Consider the following 18,649-nt stretch of genomic DNA (forward strand, 5'->3'; position numbering starts at 1 on the left):
AGGTGGATATTGATCCAACCATTTCAAAAGTAATGACTGGGCTGACGGAAACAGTTTATGCCTGAACATTTTTATAAATGGCGACAGACGATATGTTAGTTCGTTTGACATGGTGGGTTGTGTCAGTAAAAACGTTTTAGTGAGAAATGCCGATGGAAACTCCTTTATGTACAAATATTTATATATATATATATATCCCACTAAAACTTGAGAAACCATGTAGTTTATTAGGCTGCAGATGAAATAAGTTATGAACTTCACAGAGTGGTGAAACTACATGTGATGAGCTTGATGATCAATTCCAATACATTTTGAGGGTCTTAATCTGGTGACATGATGACCGATGCTTGGTTGCCATTTGACAAATAAAATATTTGCTCTCATCCATAATAATCTCATCAATCGGGTAACAATGTTTATTCAACCAGTGGGAGCTTTGTAAATGCCCCCAGGAAAGTAAAACAAAGAACTCTTCATTGAGACAATGATAAATAGCAATCCGTGGGAGAGTTGTGGTGTATATTATAAAATAAGGATCTGCTGGAGTCCAAGTCAAACCAAGACTCTTTATTTCTGAGCTCAGAGAGAATAACAGAGTTACACAGTGCAGTGTAGACAGTCTGAATTCCTGAAGCATTGGGTGATGAGCAAATATCTTTATAGTTTCCTGTTCCTGGGCGGGACTTTATTCATACAAGGACACAGGTGTAAATTGGTTTGCAACACAGAATGATAGTCCCAAGAACAGGAGATTATAATAGGACAGTTTCACAAGGTTAGTCACATACTCAGTTATGTGGACACACATACAACTAACATTTTCCATTACACAGTCTGAACATTTTCATTTAATTAAATCATCAGTGGGCCAAAAATGCAAATGTCAACAATGGAACTAATGCATCACATCCAAATATCACTTGATTATCTGTAGTGCTGGAGGAATGACACACCCAGATAAACACACACAAAGAGTTTTAAAAAAGGACAATTTAAACACATGGAACCTGATCTACTCTATATTCAAACTGACAGACTCCATATTCAATTCATGTTTTCTAATAGAAACAAACAAATATATGTTTGAGTATACCCTGTACCATTTAATTTCATATGGTAAAGACAGGTAAACACATTGTCAGTCAACAATATAAGACAACGGGAGCACTGTGTATGTTCTCTGATGAATTTGAAGTCAATGTGATGTGAAATATCAATATACACGCTAAGAGAAGTCATTTCTCTCTCCTGTGTGGTTACTCTAAAGACGTTTAAGTGACTGTTATGAGTAAAATGTTTTCCCACAGTCTGGCCTTTTGTAAGCATTCTCCGCTGTGTGCAGTCTCATGTGTTCTTTCAGGCTTCCTAAATGGGCAAAAGCTTTGCACCCTGGGAGGAGTGGAAAGGCTTCAAGGCTTCTCCCCTGTGTGTATTCTCTCGTGTCGTTTCAGCCCCCCTGAACGGTTGAAACACTTTCCACACTGGGAGCAGTGGTAAGGCTTCTCACCTGTGTGTATTCTCTCATGATGTTTCAGGTTCCCTAAATTGTTAAAACTCTTTCCACACTGGGAGCAATGATAAGGCTTCTCCCCTGTGTGTATTCTCTCATGTCGTTTCAGCTCCTTTGACCGGATGAAACACTTTCCACACTGGGAGCAGTGGTAAGGCCTCTCCCCTGTGTGTATTCTCTCATGTTGTTTTAGGTTTCCTAAATTGTTAAAACTCTTTCCACACTGGGAGCAGTGGCAAGGCTTCTCCCCTGTGTGTATTCTCTCGTGTCGTTTCAGGTTCCCTAAATTGTTAAAACTATTTCCACACCGGGAGCAGTGATAAGGCTTCTCCCCTGTGTGTATTCTCTCGTGCAGTTTCAGATGCCCAGGCCGGTTGAAACACTTTCCACACTGGGAGCAGTGGTAAGGCTTCTCCCCTGTGTGTATTCTCTCATGAGCTTTCAGGTGTGCTTTCTGGTTAAAACTCTTTCCACACTGGGAGCAGTGGTAAGTCTTCTCCCCTGTGTGTATTTTCTCATGTTGTTTCACGTCCCATAACCGGTTACAACCCTTTCCACAGTGGGAGCACTGGTGTCGTCTTGCTGGTTTGGACTTCCCTGGCTCTGGTTCCTCTGAGTCTGGTCTTTCTCCTGCCAAAGACAAGTGTTTAAAAAAAATAAAATAGGGACCCGAATGAAACCACATGATAAAACAACCTTGCTACGAGAGTAACTCCTAATCAGATCTCTCAATAACCTGAGGCCAGTTTTAACAACCTTAGTGTGATTTTAAAACAAATGTAGAGCTTCCTGGTAATTACTGCTATGTTTACATTACTTATTTTATTCATCGTTGCTGGATTCCTATCAAGCATGTGGTTCTAAATACAGTATATCACAAAAGTGAGTACACCCCTCACATTTTTGTAAATATTTGAGTATATCTTTTCATGTGACAACACTGAAGAAATGACACTTTGCAACAATGTAAATTAGTGAGTGTACAGCTTGTTTAACAGTGTAAATTTGCTGTCCCCTCAAAATAACTCAACACACAGCCATTAATGTCTAAACTGCTGGCAACAAAAGTGAGTACACCCCTAAGTGAGAATGTCCAAATTGGGCCCAAAGTGTCAATATTTTGTGTGGCCACCATCATTTTACAGCACTGCCTTAACCCTCCTGGCAATGGAGTTCACCAGGGCTTGGAATTCTGCCCCTCCGAAGGGAGGGGATCATGCTCTGCTTCAGTATGTCACAGTACATGTTGGCATTCATGCTTCCCTCAATGAACTGCAGCTCCCCAGTGCCGGCAGCACTCATGCAGCCCCAGACCATGACACTCCCACCACCATGCTTGACTGTAGGCAAGACACACGTCTTTGTACTCCTCACCTGGTTGCCGCCACACACGCTTGACACCATCTGAACCAAATAAGTTTATTGGTCGCATCAGACCACAGGACATGGTTCCAGTAATCCATGTCCTTAGTCTGCTTGTCTTCAGCAAACTGTTTGCGGACTTTCTTATGCATCATCTTTAGAAGAGGCTTCCTTCTGGGACGACAGCCATGCAGACCAATTTGATGCAGTGTACGGCGTATGGTCCGGAGCACTGACAGGCTGACCCACCACCCCTTCAACCTCTGCAGCAATGCTGGCAGCACTCATACGTCTATTTCCCAAAGACAACCTCTGGATGTGACGCTGAGCACGTGCACTCAACTTCTTTGGTCGACCATGGCGAGGCCTGTTCTGAGTGGAACCTGTCCAGTTAAACCACTGTATGGTCTTGGCCACCGTGCTGCAGCTCAGTTTCAGGGTCTTGGCAATCTTCTTATAGCCCAGGCCATCTTTATGTAGAGCAACAATTATTTTTCTCAGATCCTCAGAGAGTTCTCTGCCATGAGGTTCCATGTTGAACTTCCAGTGACCAGTCAGTATGAGGGAGTGTGAGAGCGATGACACCAAATTTAACACACCTGCTCCCCATTCACACCTGAGCCCTTGTAACACTAACGAGTCACATGACACCGGGGAGGGAAAATGGCTTAATTGGGCCCAATTTGGACATTTTCACTTAGGGGTGTACTCACTTTTGTTGCCAGCGGTTTAGACATTAATGGCTGTGTTGAGTTATTTTGAAGGGACAGCAAATGTACACTGTTATACAAGCTGTACACTCACTACTTTACATTGTAGAAAAGTGTAATTTCTTCAGTGTTGTCACTAAAAGATATACTCAAAAATTTACAAAAAATGTGAGGGGTGTACTCACTTTTGTGATATACTGTCTATAACTTTCATAGCTGTATGATACAGAATGTGACCTACACACTTCCTTCGCTGATGTCATATAAATGTACAAGCAAGTCTCTTCTTCTTATTGGTGTCCTTGCCACCCATTCTGAAACTAACTGCAGCTCTATGTTAAGATTTGCAGTCATTTCAGTCGCTTTAGTAGCTGACGTGTACAGTGTTGTGTCATCCGCATACATAGACTCACTGGCTTTACTCAAATGTCGTTGGCATGCTGTTGGTAAAGATTGAAAAAAAGAAGGTGCCAAACAGCTGCCCTGGGGAATTCCTGATTCTACCATGATTTTGTTGTACAGGCTCCCATTAAAGAACACTGTGCTGTTAGACAGGTAGCTCTGGGGTGGCAGGTAGCCTAGCGGTTAGAGCGGTAGGCCAGTAACCGAGAGATTGCTGGATCAAATCTCTGAGCTGCAAAGGTAAAACTCTGTCGTTCTGCCCCTGAACAAGGCAGTCCTAGGCCGTCCTTGAAAAAAAGAATTTGTTCTTAACTGACTTGCCTAGTTACATAAAGGTTACATTTAAAAAAATAACTCTTTATCCACAATATAGCAGGGGGTGTAAAAGCCCCAACAATATTTGTATCATCAATTTCTCTCAGCCAATCAGTCATTTGTAAGTGCTGTGCTTGTTGAATGAACTTCCCTATAAGCTGAATGTCTATATTTGTTTACTGTAAAATAGCATTGTATCTGGCCAAACACCATTTTTTACATTTTCATGTAAGGGTTAGTAACAGGCTGATTGGTCGGCTATTTAAGCCAGTAAAGGGAGCTTTACTATTCTTGGGGAGTGGAATGACTTTAGCTTCCCTCCAAGCCTGAAGGAACACACTTTCTAGTTGGCTTAAATTGAAGATAATGCGAATAGAACTGGCAATATCAGCTGCTATTATCCTCAATCATTTTCCATCCACGTAGTCAGACACCATGACATTGTTGATTTTTTACCCAAAATTTAATTGAAGGTGTTCCAAAGCTTTTTACAATCATTATTCATGTCATTTATCTTTGTTTAATAGTGTAGTTTCTTCTTTTTATTCAGTTTAGTCACATGATTTCTCAATTTGCAATAGGTTTGCCAATCAGTTATTCAGCCAGACCTATATGCCATCTCTTTTGCCTCCCTCTTCATCATACCATTTTTAAATTCCTCATCAATCCACGTGGATTTAACAGTTTTTACAGTCATTTTCTTAATGGGTGCTTGCTTATTAGTAACTGGGATAAGCAATTTCATAAACGTGTCAAGGGCAGAGTCTGGTTGCTCGTCATTACACACCACGGACCAACAAATATTGTTTCCATTGTTGGAATCGGCTAAACTTGGAACATGGAGACATTAAAGAAGTGATAGGAAGTGAAAGAGACTGGGTGTTATGTCAGAAGTTAATGGTTCTCTGAAGAAAGACAGGTGGTTTTGGAATGTGTTGGGTGGACGAGAGGAGAGCAAAGTGTTAAACAGGGGAGACAGATGAATATCTGTGGATTAGATGAAGGAGAGGTTGAGGTCAGGACAGATTCTCATCAGGGAGATAAAGGTCTGGTATCCTGTTACCCTCTTTACTCTCTTCCTGTGGAACCATAAGATGTAAGGATTGGAGAGAAGGAGGAGTGTCTTAAGTGGGATATATGTCTGGATGGAACAAATGTTGGGTTGTCTGAATTACAGATGTACAGAACATTTGGGAGTAATTCAACTTGGTTAAAGCTTCTCTAGTGTTCGTGAGTTATTTACTGTGAAAAAAAAGAACCTAATAACATCAACAACATAGGAATCACCACAAACAATTGTATGATCTCTTATATAGAACATTAGGCCCGGCCTTTTGGAACTTTGGTTTTCCTAGATATGACTACTATATTGTGATCACAACATCCGATGTATCTGAAGACTGCTTTCAAACAAATTTCTGCAGCAATAGTAAAGATATGATCAAAATATGTTGATTCAATTCCTCTACTGTTTGTAATTACCCTGGTAGGTTGATTGATAACCTGAACCAGGTTGCCAGCACTGGTTACAGTTTGAAGCTTTCTCTTGAGTAGGCAGCCTGATCACAGCTTTCCTCCAGTATTAGTTAATTAATTAACAGTGTCTTGAGTTTAGTATGGCTGTTCTACAGTCTAGTAAAGACAGGGGGGGTTGACTGGGACAGGCAATGTAACATCCATAATGTTTTAAGAAAAAGTTTTTGTAAAACAAGCACCTTACATTGGGTCATCTTGAAACTTTCTCTCCAAAGCTGACTTTCATCAAGGTTTTATATGGTCTACTGCTTTATCTCTTTTCATTGGCAGAATCCTTTTTCAGTGTTATGATATTCATAACATCCATATCCACCAGTCTATCTTCCTGACAACGAACAGAACAGTGCTGGTTGTCCTGGTAACAGATACCAATGAATTGATCTATTTATTTGTTCAAACTGAACTACAGCACTTACTTTGAGTCAAATCTGATCCTTTCTGCTCTTCTCCTCCTCCCACAGTTCCACTCAGCCCCATTGTTTTCCTGCAGTCCACCAGCAGCACAGACAACCTCTTCATACCCAGCAGTAAGGTGCTAACAGGAGAGGCATGACACAGGGACTCCGGGAGGGTGGAAGGGCTAGCGTTGTCCTGGTAACCATAAAGAGGGGACACAGACGCACATCATTATGGATGCTGATGTCACTGTTGTCATAAAGTGCTCTACAGAAACCCAGCCCAGACCCCAATAGAGAAAGCTGTATGCTAGACCAGACCAAGCTGTACCATCTGGTGTTCTGATCTGGAGAGACTCTTCTCTTCCTCGTCAGCATCAGGATGTTGTTGAGGCTTCCCAGAGGATCCACAATAGTCATGTGTCTCTCCTGTGTGAATGAGAACATCAAACAGATGGTAAACTTATGACCATCTATTGCAATCATAGAGTCTTACAAGAGGCATGCATATGTCTAAAATGGCCACTTTTATCATGATTTCCTAAAATATTGTTTGTGATGCAAATGTAAAAGGGTCGTTCCACAAAATGGGTGGCTTTTGTTATTTTAAGTAGAAAATATGCACCAATATAGAATTTTAAAAGCCTGTTATATTAGATGAGGGGAACCTTAATGTAGACCACATGGAGAATTCAATACATCGAATTTAAAAGTCCCTAAAATATATGAACCAATGGCAGATCGACCCTTTAACAATTCCTACAGTACTGAACAACATATTCAAGTGTAGAACTTCAGTAGAATAACACTTTAAAACCGCACATTAGTTCAACAACGGCATAGTTTGTGTCCCTGTTGAAGACGGTACTCACTGGTGTTAATCTGATATTCTGTCTCCTCTTTCACTCCAAAAACATCTTCCTCCTTCACCTTTATTGAGATAGCATCCTCTTCCTCTCTAAACGGTTCTTTCTCTTCTATCACTATAACAGCCTCCTCTTCCTCCTTTTTCATTCTGAAATGTTCTTTCACTATAACAGCATCTTCTTCCTTCACTATAACAGTCTCATCTTCCTCCTTTTTCATTCTAAAAGGTTCTTTCTCTTCTTTGACTGTAACCTCATCCTCTTCTTCAATGTTCAGCGCCAGAGCTTCTTTCTGCAAACAGCAGACCTCCTCTTCTATAGCAGGGATGAGTAGTTTAATGAACTCATGGTCAGGGATGTTAGCTAGATAGTTAGCTAGCATTAGCGACTAGCCTAGTGCTAGGCTCAGCATCAATCTTTAACAAGTTTGCAAATATTAACTAGTTAATACGTCAACAGAACTGTGTTTAAAACACTGATATTAGATCATGTACATTAAGATGGTCTAAAGCGTCAATCTTTCACTTTTATGTTGGCTAGCAAGCTACCGACGTGGTTGAAAGAGTAGCCACGTTGTTGTTCCTGAAGAAGCGTCCGTCCAGTCCATTATACGTCACGGAAGAATCATCACCTGAAAGACGCTCATCGCCATCTGCTGGCTGGAGTGGGTAACGCAATTTGGAAACAGTATACTTATTGTATTGGAAAGAACGTCATAATAACTTAACAATGAGCTGATATATTTTCTCTTACGTCTTACAAATAATACGTTCCTGTACACAGACGTAGAAGCTCAATATGAATATGTAGATGATTAATAAATACTTATATGAATAGGTAGTGTGTTGATATACATTTTCTCTGTTCATTTTTCACAATCGTTTTTATCTTCACGTGACCATACTATTACCTTATAGCCACGCTCTATAAGATACAAATCATCCTGTAAACAACAGAACAAATGCATCACATGCAAATAGCACTTGGTTATCTGTAGTGCTATACACTGGGTAGACAAAACATTAAGAACAGCTGCTCCTTCCATGACATAGAAAGACTAGGTGAATCCAGGCTAAAGCTATGATCCCTTACTGATGTCACTAGTTAAATCCACTTCAATCCATGTAGATGAAGGGGGGAGACAGGTTAAATAAGGATTTTTAAGCCTTGAGACATGGATTGTGCATGTGTGCCATTTAGAGAGTTAATGGGGAAGTCAAAATATTTAAGTTACTTTGCACAGGGTATGGTAGTAGGTGCCAGGCGCACCGGTTTGTGTCAAGAACTGCAACACTGCTGGGTATTTCAGCTCAACCGTTTCCCATGTGTACCAAGAGTGGTCCACCACCCAAACAGTGGTGGTTTGTGCCGTTTAAGATGAGGCAGGACTATTTGTTTTTCCATGAGCATGGCCTTAATTCTATTACAGCATATTGGACGACTGTCATTCATATTTCACTCACCCTGTTCAATGTAACAGCAACAAGTTTAGGCTACTACATGATACTCTAAATGTCCCTATACCCATCATGAGGTAGCAACCTAGCCTATGAATGAAAGTTTAGAATGTAGGTTCACACAGGTCGAGAGAAAATTTTGCGATGACAGACAGTGACACATTCAATACTGCCTTGCACACTCTCGCCTGCATCTAGCTGAAATAGAGATATCACTGGACAAATTCAGGCATGTTTATCCCCGTTTTGTTCCATTTAAACGTTTGTCAACAGAATCGGCGGAATGAATACACCCCTGATCATGCATAAACACAGTTCACTTTCATTACAGACACGTTGTATTCCTTCTTGCATCTATGTGCTCTCCTCTTATCACCTTCTCCCTTTGTTTCTGTACTTCAATGCACAACACATCAGTTGTATGTGACCAGGAGAAAAAACCTTTCCAAGCCAAACCATTTCATAACTGCTACACACAGCTTACATTGTTGTCACCATATTAGCTAAAATAACATCATAGTCAACAGAGCTAATAGAACTAACTCGTTAGTAAACCTGCTACAATCATGTAGTAACTTTACAGTGTACAGTCAGTAAGCAGTTTAGCACTTACCTTGGCGGGTCCCAGTGGCAATAAATTAGTAATTAGCAATGTGGAGACTATGTACAGGGGGTACCAGTACAGAGTCAATGTGGAGGCTATATACAGGAGATACCAGTACAGAGTCAATGTGGAGGCTATATACAGGGGGTACCAGTACAGAGTCAATGTGGAGTCTATATACAGGGGGTACCGGTACAGAGTCAATGTGGAGGCTATATACAGGGGGTACCGGTACAGAGTCAATGTGGAGGCTATATACAGGGGGTACAAGTACAGAGTTAATGTGGAGGCTATATACAGGGGGTACCAGTACAGAGTCAATGTGGAGGCTATATGCAGGGGGTACCAGTACAGAGTTAATGTGGAGGCTATATACAGGAGATACCAGTACAGAGTCAATGTGGAGGCTATATACAGGAGGTACCAGTACAGAGTCAATGTGGGGACCACATACAGGAGGTACCAGTACAGAGTCAATGTGGAGGCTATATACAGGGGGTACAAGTACAGAGTTAATGTGGAGGCTATATACAGGGGGTACAAGTACAGAGTTAATGTGGAGGCTATATACAGGAGGTACCAGTACAGAGTAAATGTGGAGGCTATATACAGGGGGTACCAGTACAGAGTCAATGTGGGGGCCACATACAGGAGGTACCAGTACAGAGTCAATGTGGAGGCTATATACAGGAGATACCAGTACAGAGTGGAGGCTATATACAGGAGGTACCAGTACAGAGTCAATGTGGAGGCTATATACAGGAGGTACCAGTACAGAGTCAAAGTGGAGACTATATACAGGGGGTACCAGTACAGAGTCAATGTGGAGGCTATATACAGGAGATACCAGTACAGAGTGGAGGCTATATACAGGAGGTACCAGTACAGAGTCAATGTGGAGGCTATATACAGGAGGTACCAGTACAGAGTCAAAGTGGAGACTATATACAGGGGGTACCAGTACAGAGTTAAGGTGGAGGCTATATACAGGAGATACCAGTACAGAGTCAATGGGGAGACTATATACAGGAGGTACCAGTACAGAGTCAAAGTGGAGACTATATACAGGGGGTACCAGTACAGAGTTAATGTGGAGGCTATATACAGGAGATACCAGTACAGAGTCAATGTGGAGACTATATACAGGAGGTACCAGTACAGAGTCAAAGTGGAGACTATATACAGGGGGTACCAGTACAGAGTTAATGTGGAGGCTATATACAGGAGATACCAGTACAGAGTCAATGTGGAGACTATATACAGGAGGTACCAGTATAGAGTCAAAGTGGAGACTATATACAGGGGGTACCAGTACAGAGTCAATGTGGAGACTATATACAGGAGATACCCGTACAGAGTGGAGGCTATATACAGGAGGTACCAGTACAGAGTCAATCTGGAGACTATATACAGGAGGTACCAGTACAGAGTCAATGTGGAGACTATATACAGGAGGTACCAGTACAGAGTCAAAGTGGAGACTATATACAGGGGGTACCAGTACAGAGTTAAGGTGGAGGCTATATACAGGAGATACCAGTACAGAGTGGAGGCTATATACAGGAGGTACCAGTACAGAGTCAATGTGGAGGCTATATACAGGAGGTACCAGTACAGAGTCAAAGTGGAGACTATATACAGGGGGTACCAGTACAGAGTTAAGGTGGAGGCTATATACAGGAGATACCAGTACAGAGTCAATGTGGAGGCTATATACAGGAGATACCAGTACAGAGTCAATGTGGAGACTATATACAGGAGGTACCAGTACAGAGTCAAAGTGGAGACTATATACAGGGGGTACCAGTACAGAGTCAATGTGGAGACTATATACAGGAGATACCAGTACAGAGTGGAGGCTATATACAGGAGGTACCAGTACAGAGTCAATCTGGAGACTATATACAGGAGGTACCAGTACAGAGTCAATGTGGAGACTATATACAGGAGGTACCAGTACAGAGTCAAAGTGGAGACTATATACAGGAGATACCAGTACAGAGTGGAGGCTATATACAGGAGGTACCAGTACAGAGTCAATCTGGAGACAGATTTTGATCCCATGGGGAGCCCCAGATCGAGGGAGATCAGTGGTCTTGTATGTCTTCCATTTCCTAATAATTGCTGGATATCTTTTGCTGGTTGGGTGAAACACAAAATGTTACCTGTGGAAACAATGTTTATTCAATCAGTGGGAGGCTTGTAAATTCAGGAAAGTGGAACGAGGAACACTTCATTGAGACAATGATAAAGAGCAATCTGTGGGAGAGTTGTGGTGGATATTATAAAATAAGGATCTGCTGGAGTCCAAGTCAAACCAAGATTCTTTATTTCTGAGCTCAGAGAGAATAACAGAGTTACACAGCGCAGTGTAGACAGTCTGAATTCCTGAAGCATTGAGTGATTAGCACATATCTTTATGGTTTCCTGTTCCTGGGAGGGACTTTATTCATACAAGGACACAGGTGCAAATTGGTTTGCAACACAGGATGATACTCCCAAGAACAAGAGCTTATAATAGGACAGTTTCACAAGGTTAGTCACATACTCAGTTATGTGGACACACAAACAATTAACATTTTCCATTACAGAGTCTGAACATTTTCATTTCATTAAATCATCAGTGGGCCAACAATGCAAATGTCAACAATGGAACTAATGCATCACATCCAAATATCACTTGATTATCTGTAGTGCTGGAGGAATGACACACCCAGATAAACACACACAAAGAGTTTTAAAAAAGGACAGTTTAAAAGAAGGAACCTGATCTTCTTTATATTCAAACTGACAGACTCCATATTCAATTCATGTTTTCTAATAAAAACAAACAAATATATGTTTGAGTATACCCTGTACCATTTAATTTCATCTGGTAAAGACAGGTAAACACATTGTCAGTCAACAATATAAGACAACGGGAGCACTGTGTATGTTCTCTGATGAATTTTAAGTCAATGTGATGTGAAATATCAATATACACGCTAAGAGAAGTAATTTCTCTCTCCTGTGTGGATTCTCTAATGACGTTTAAGTGACTTATGAGTAATATGTTTTCCCACAGTATGAGCGTATTTTTGTGTGTGTATTCTCTCATGTTGTTTCAGATTCCCCGACCGGTTGAAACACTTTCCACACTGGGAGCAGTGGTAAGGCTTCTATCCTGCGTGTATTCTCTCATGTAGTTTCAGCTCCCCTGAACGGACAAAACACTTTCCACATTGGGAGCAGTGGTAAGGCTTCTCTCCTGTGTGTTCTCTCTCATGCTGTTTCAGCGTCCCTGAATGCTCGAAACTCTTTCCACACTGGGAGCAGTGGTAAGGCTTCTCTACTGTGTGTATTCTCTCGTGTTGTTTCAGCGCCCCCGACTGGTTGAAACACCTTCCACATTGGGAGCAGTGGTAAGGCTTCTCTCCTGTGTGTATTCTCTCATGTAGTTTCAGCTCCCCCGAACGGGCGAAACACTTACCACATCGGGAGCAGTGGTAAGGCTTCTCTCCTGTGTGTATTCTCTCATGTGGTTTCAGCTCCCCCGAACGGACGAAACTCTTTCCACATTGGGAGCAGTGGTAAGGCTTCTCTCCTGTGTGTATTCTCTCGTGCCGTTTCAGCGCCCCCGAACGGCCGAAACACTTTCCACACTGGGAGCAGTGGTAAGGCTTCTCTCCTGTGTGTATTCTCTCGTGTCGTTTCAGGTCCCCCAAACAGACGAAACACTTTCCACACTGGGAGCAGTGGTAAGGCTTCTCTCCTGTGTGTATTCTCTCGTGTCGTTTCAGGCCCCCCAAACAGACGAAACACTTTCCACACTGGGAGCAGTGGTAAGGCTTCTCTCCTGTGTGTATTCTCTCATGTTGTTTCAGCTTCCCTGAATGGTTGAAACGCTTTCCACACTGGGAGCAGTGGTAAGGCTTCTCCCCTGTGTGTATCCTCTCGTGTTGTTTCAGATGAAAAGGCCGTTTGAAACACTTTCCACATTGGGAGCAGTGGTAAGGCTTCTCCCCGGTGTGTATTCTCTCATGCTTTTTCAGCTCCCCCGACTGGTTGAAACGCTTTCCACATAGGGAGCAGTGGTAAGGCTTCTCTCCTGTGTGTACGCTCTCGTGCCGTTTCAGGAGTCCTCTCTTGTTGAAACACTTTCCACATTGGGAGCAGTGGTAAGGCTTCTCTCCTGTGTGTATTCTCCCATGCTGTTTCAGATGAAAAGGCCGTTTGAAACACTTTCCACATTGGGAGCAGTGGTAAGGCTTCTCCCCTGTGTGTATTCTCTCATGAGCTTTCAGGTGTGCTTTCTGGTTAAAACGCTTTCCACAGTGGGAGCACTGGTGTCGTCTTGCTGGTTTGGACGTCCCTGGCTCTGGTTCATCTGAGTCAGGTCTTTCTCCTGCCAAAGATAGTGTTATTTTTAAATAGAGACCCAAATGAAACCACATGATAAAACAAACTTGCTACGAGGGTAAATCCTAAATCCGATCTCTCAATAACCTGAGGCCAGTTTTAACAATCTTAGTGTGATTTTAAAACAAATGTAGAGCTTCCTGGTAATTACTGCTATGTTTACATTACTTATTCATCCTGTTTTACAAGTCAGAACACAAAAACCTGGACAGTTCTAGGACACTGAAGACACAGACGTCGCTGGATTCCAATTGAACAGGTGGTTCTAAATATATAACATTCATAGCTGTATGATACAGAATGTGACCTACACACTTCCTTAAACATAAAATAACTAAAGAAGTCATTTTGTGTGGAAGTCCAAAACTAGTTTTTACGTGGAAGATACAAAGCACATCAGTAACATCTCCCTGTTGTTGAAAGGGTTCGACACATTTCTGTTTAAATGGACCAATTTCTTATTTAGACATTCACAGATTTTCAACATTTTGATTATCGTTGATGTCATATTTTGGGTCAAGTCAAAAATAAGGTGAAATATTTTGGGTAAATGTTCCTAAAACTGATAGTAACTACAATAAACAAAAAATATAAACACAACATGTAAAGTGTTGGATGTTTCATGAGCTGAAAAAAAAATTTCAGAATTTTTTACATCCCTGTTAGTCAACATTTATTCTTTGCCAAGATCATCCATCCACCTGACAGGTGTGGCATATCAAGAAGCTGATGGAACAGCTTGATTATTACACAGGTCCACCTTGTGCTGGGGATAATAAAAGGCTACTCAAAAATGTGCAGTTTGCTCACACAACAATGCCACAGATCTCTGAGGGAGCGGGCAATTGGCATGCTGACTGCAGGAATGTCCACTGGAGCTGTTGTCAGGGAATTTAATGTACAGTACCAGTCAAAAGGTTGGACTCACCTTCTCTTTCAAGGGTTTTTCTTTATTTTTACTATTTTCTAGATTGTAGAATAATAAAGACATCAAAATGATTAAAAAACACATGGAATCATGTAGTAACCACAAGTGTTAAATCAAAATATATATTTTATTCTTCAAAAGTTGCCACCCTTGCTTTCTCTCAACCAGCTTCACCTGGAATCCTTTTCCAACAGTCTTGTAGGCGTTCCCACATATGCTGAGAACTTGTAGGCCGCTTTCCCTTCACCTCTGCGATCCACCTCATCCCAAACCATCTTGATACAATACATTTGATTCAAAGGTACCAAAAAGTACAGTAAAAATTACTTCCATCTCTGGAAATGGGGACAAAAAAAAAAAAAGATAAAATAAAAAACCGTGGGGGATTGTGTAGGTCAGGTCATCTGATGCAGCACTCCATCACTCTCCTACTTGATCAAATAGCTCTTACACATCCTGGAGGTGTGTTGGGTCATTGTCCTGTTGAAAAACAAATGACAGTGGGACTAAGCCCAAACCAGATGGGATGGCATATAGCTGTAGAATGCTGTGGAAGCCATGCTGGTTATGTGTGACCTTGATTTATTTATTCATGGCATTGTCAACAGCAAAGCACCCACACACCATCACATCTCCTCCTCCATGCTTCACGGTGGGAACCACACATGCGGAGATAATCTGTTCATCTACTCCTCGTCTCACAAAGACATGACGCTCGGATCCAAAAATCTCAAATTTGGACTCATCATACCCAAGGACAGATATCCACCGGTCTAATGTCCATTGCTCGTGTTTCTTGGCCCAAGCAAGTCTCTTCTTCTTATTGGTGTCCTTTAGTAGTGGTTTCCTTGCAGCAATTCGACCATGAAGGCTTGATTCACGCAGTCTCCTCTGAACCGATGATGTTGAGATGTGTCTGTTACTTGAACTTTGTGAAGCATTTATTTGGGCTGCAATTTCTAAGGCTGGTAACTCTACTGAACTTATGCATCAGAAGTAACTCTGGATCTTCCATTCTTGTGGTGGACCTTAAAGTAATGATGGACTGTTGTTTCTCTTTGCTTATTTGAGCTGTTCTTGACATAATATGGACTTCGTATTTTACCCAATAGGGCTATCTTCTGTATACCACCCCTACCTTGTCACAACACAACTGATTGGTTCAAACACATTAAAACCTGTTATGGCTAGGGATTCCGCTAGCGGAACATTTCCTCAACGTCCGGTGAAATTGCAGAGTGCAAATTTTTATTTATTTATTAGAAATATATAACTTTCATGCATTCACAAGTGCAATACCACAAATTAAAGCTTAAGACTCCATAATGTTTCATCATTAGATGCTACAGTCCTCCTTTAAGACTCCATAATGTTTCATCATTAGATGCTACAGTCCTCCTTTAAGACTCCATAATGTTTCATCATTAGATGCTACAGTCCTCCTTTAAGACTCCATAATGTTTCATCATTATTTATTTTATTTTACCTTTATTTAACCAGGCAAGTCAGTTAAGAACAAATTCTTATTTTCAATGACGGCCTAGGAACATTGGGTTAACTGCCTGTTCAGGGGCAGAACGACAAATTTGTACCTTGTCAGCTCGGGGGTTTGAACTTGCAACCTTCCGGTTACTAGTCCAACGCTCTAACCACTAGGCTACCCTGCCTCCCCATTAGGTGCTACAGTCCTCCTTTAATACTCCATCATGTTTAGAATGTGTCTGGAAGCGCTACTCTATCTATTCTACTCTCATCCTTTCGGTTTTAATAATATTTAAAAATAATAATGTTATAATAGGTAATAACTAACTTTAATAACTAGGGTTATTACCTGCCTGGCGCACCAACAAAATATTTCTTTAGCCCCCTCTAACAATACCGCTACAGAATTAGCATAGTAGGCCATGTAACTTAACCTGTAGTGACACCCAGCCCGTGAACGGGACCGTTATCATCATCTGACACTAATTAGCATAACGCAACGGACATAAATCTTCCTATAAATTTTCCTATTCATGAAAATCACAAGTGAAATATATTGGAACACAGCTTAGCCTTTTGTTAATCACCCTGTCATCTCAGATTTTCAAAATATGCTTTACAGCCAACGCTAGACAAGCATCTGTGTAAGTTTATCATAGCCTAGCATAGCATTATGCCTTGCTAGCAGCAGGCAAACTTGTCACGGAAATCAGAAAAGCAATCAAATTAAATTGTTTACCTTTGATGAACTTCAAATGTTTTCACTCACGAGACTCCCAGGTAGACAGCCAAAGTTCATTTTTTCCCAAAAGATTATTTTTGTAGGCGAAATAGCTGTTTGTTCTTCAGGTTTGGCTGAGAAATCGCTCGGTAATTGCGGTCACAACGCCAAAAAATATTCCAAATTAGCTCCATAATATCGACAAAAACATGGCAATTTTTCTCAGGCTTTCGCCTGCAACATCAGTTCTGTTATACTCACAGACTCACAATATCTTTACAGTTTTGGAAACGTTAGAGTGTTTTCTATCCAAAGCTGTCAATTATATGCATATTCTAGCATCTTTTCCAGGCAAAATATCCCGTTTAAAACGGGGACGTTTTTTTCCCAAAAATGAAAATACTGCCCCCTAATACCAAGAGGTTTTAAGGTAATCAGAAATATTTAGGACTAACTTATTCCTTGACACCCATTCTGAAACTAACTGCAGCTCTATGTTAAGTGTTGCAGTCATTTCAGTCGCTGTAGTAGCTGACGTGTACGGTGTTGAGTCATCTGCATACATAGACTTACTGGCTTTACTCAAATGTCATTGGCATGTTGTTGGTAAAGATTGAAAAAAGTAGGTGCCAAACAGCTGCCCTGGGGAATTCCTGATTCAAACTTGATTTTGTAGCTCTGGGGCAGCAGGTAGCCTAGTGGTTAGAGCAGTAGGCCAGTAACCGAAAGATTGCTGGATCGAATCCCCGAGTTGACAAGGTAAAAAACTCTGTCGTTCTGCCCCTGAACAAGGCAGTCCTAGGCCGTCATTGAAAAAAATAATTTGTTCTTAACTGACTTGCCTAGTTAAATAAAGGTTACATTTTAAAAGAAAAACTCTTTATCCACAATATAGCAGGGGGTGTAAAGCCATTTTTATCATCAATGTCTCTCAGCCAATCAGTCATTTGTAAGTGCTGTGCTTGTTGAATGAACTTCCCTATAAGCTAAAAGTCTATATTTGTTTACTGTAAAATAGCATTGTATCTGGTCAAATATTTTTTTCCCCAAAATTGTAAGGGTTGGTAACAGGCTGATTGGTCAGCTATTTAAGCCAGTAAAGGGAGCTTTACTATTCTTGGGTAGTGGAATGACTTTAGCTTCCCTCCAGGCCTGAGGGCACACACTTTCTAGTAGGCTTAAATTAAAGACAAGGCAAATAGGAATGGCAATATCGGCCGCTATTATCCTCAATTTTCCATCCACGTTGTCAGACACCAGTGACTTGTCATTGTTGATTTTATTTGCGCAAAATTTCATTGAAGATGCTCCAAAAATTTTACTATCATTCTTCATGTAATTTATCTTTGTTTCATTGTGTACTTTCTTCTTTTTATTCAGTTTAGTCAAATGATGTCTCAATTTGCAATAGGTTTGCCAATCAGTTATTCAGCCAGACCTATTTGCCATCTCTTTTCCCTCCCTCTTTATCATACCATTTTTTAATTGCTCATCAATTCACGTGGATTTAACAGTTTTTACAAGGGCAATTTCTGGTTGCTCATCATTACACACCACATCATTCTCACTACCCCGGTAGGTTGATTGATAACCTGAACCAGGTTGCCGGCACTGGTTACAGTTTGAAGCTTTCTCTTGAGTAGGCAGCCTGATCACAGCTTTCCTCCAGTATTAGTTAATTAATTACCAAAGTCTTGAGTTTAGTTTGCCTGTTCTACAGTCTTGTAAAGATAGGGGTGTTGACTGGGACAGGCAATGTAACATCCATAATGTTTTAAGGAAAAGTTTTTGTAAAACAAGCACCTTACATTGGATCATTGAAACTTTCTCTCCAAAGCTAACTTTCATCAAGGTTTTATATGGTCTATTGATTTCTCTCTTTTCATTGGCAGAATCCTTTTTCAGTGTTATGATATTCATAACATCCATTTCCACCAGTCTATCTTCCTGTCAACTAACAGAA

The 18,649-nt window shown here is 41.1% G+C and overlaps 1 protein-coding gene across 1 annotated transcript in view; it reads right to left on the reverse strand.

The window, feature by feature from the left end:
* LOC116363070 (zinc finger protein 850-like) overlaps nucleotides 1–18,649 on the reverse strand; it is a 46,661-nt gene that overhangs the window by 9,910 nt on the left and 18,102 nt on the right. Inside the window, exons 4-5 of the mRNA XM_031816997.1 lie at nucleotides 12,423–13,511; nucleotides 1,472–2,029 (exon numbers count right to left, since the gene is read on the reverse strand). Coding sequence (XP_031672857.1) covers nucleotides 1,472–2,029; nucleotides 12,423–13,511 — 1,647 coding nt within the window. The remainder of the gene's footprint in view (nucleotides 1–1,471; nucleotides 2,030–12,422; nucleotides 13,512–18,649) is intronic.

The sequence above is a fragment of the Oncorhynchus kisutch genome, unplaced genomic scaffold (genome assembly GCF_002021735.2).
Source record: "Oncorhynchus kisutch isolate 150728-3 unplaced genomic scaffold, Okis_V2 scaffold910, whole genome shotgun sequence".
Classification (NCBI taxonomy): Eukaryota; Metazoa; Chordata; class Actinopteri; order Salmoniformes; family Salmonidae; genus Oncorhynchus; species Oncorhynchus kisutch.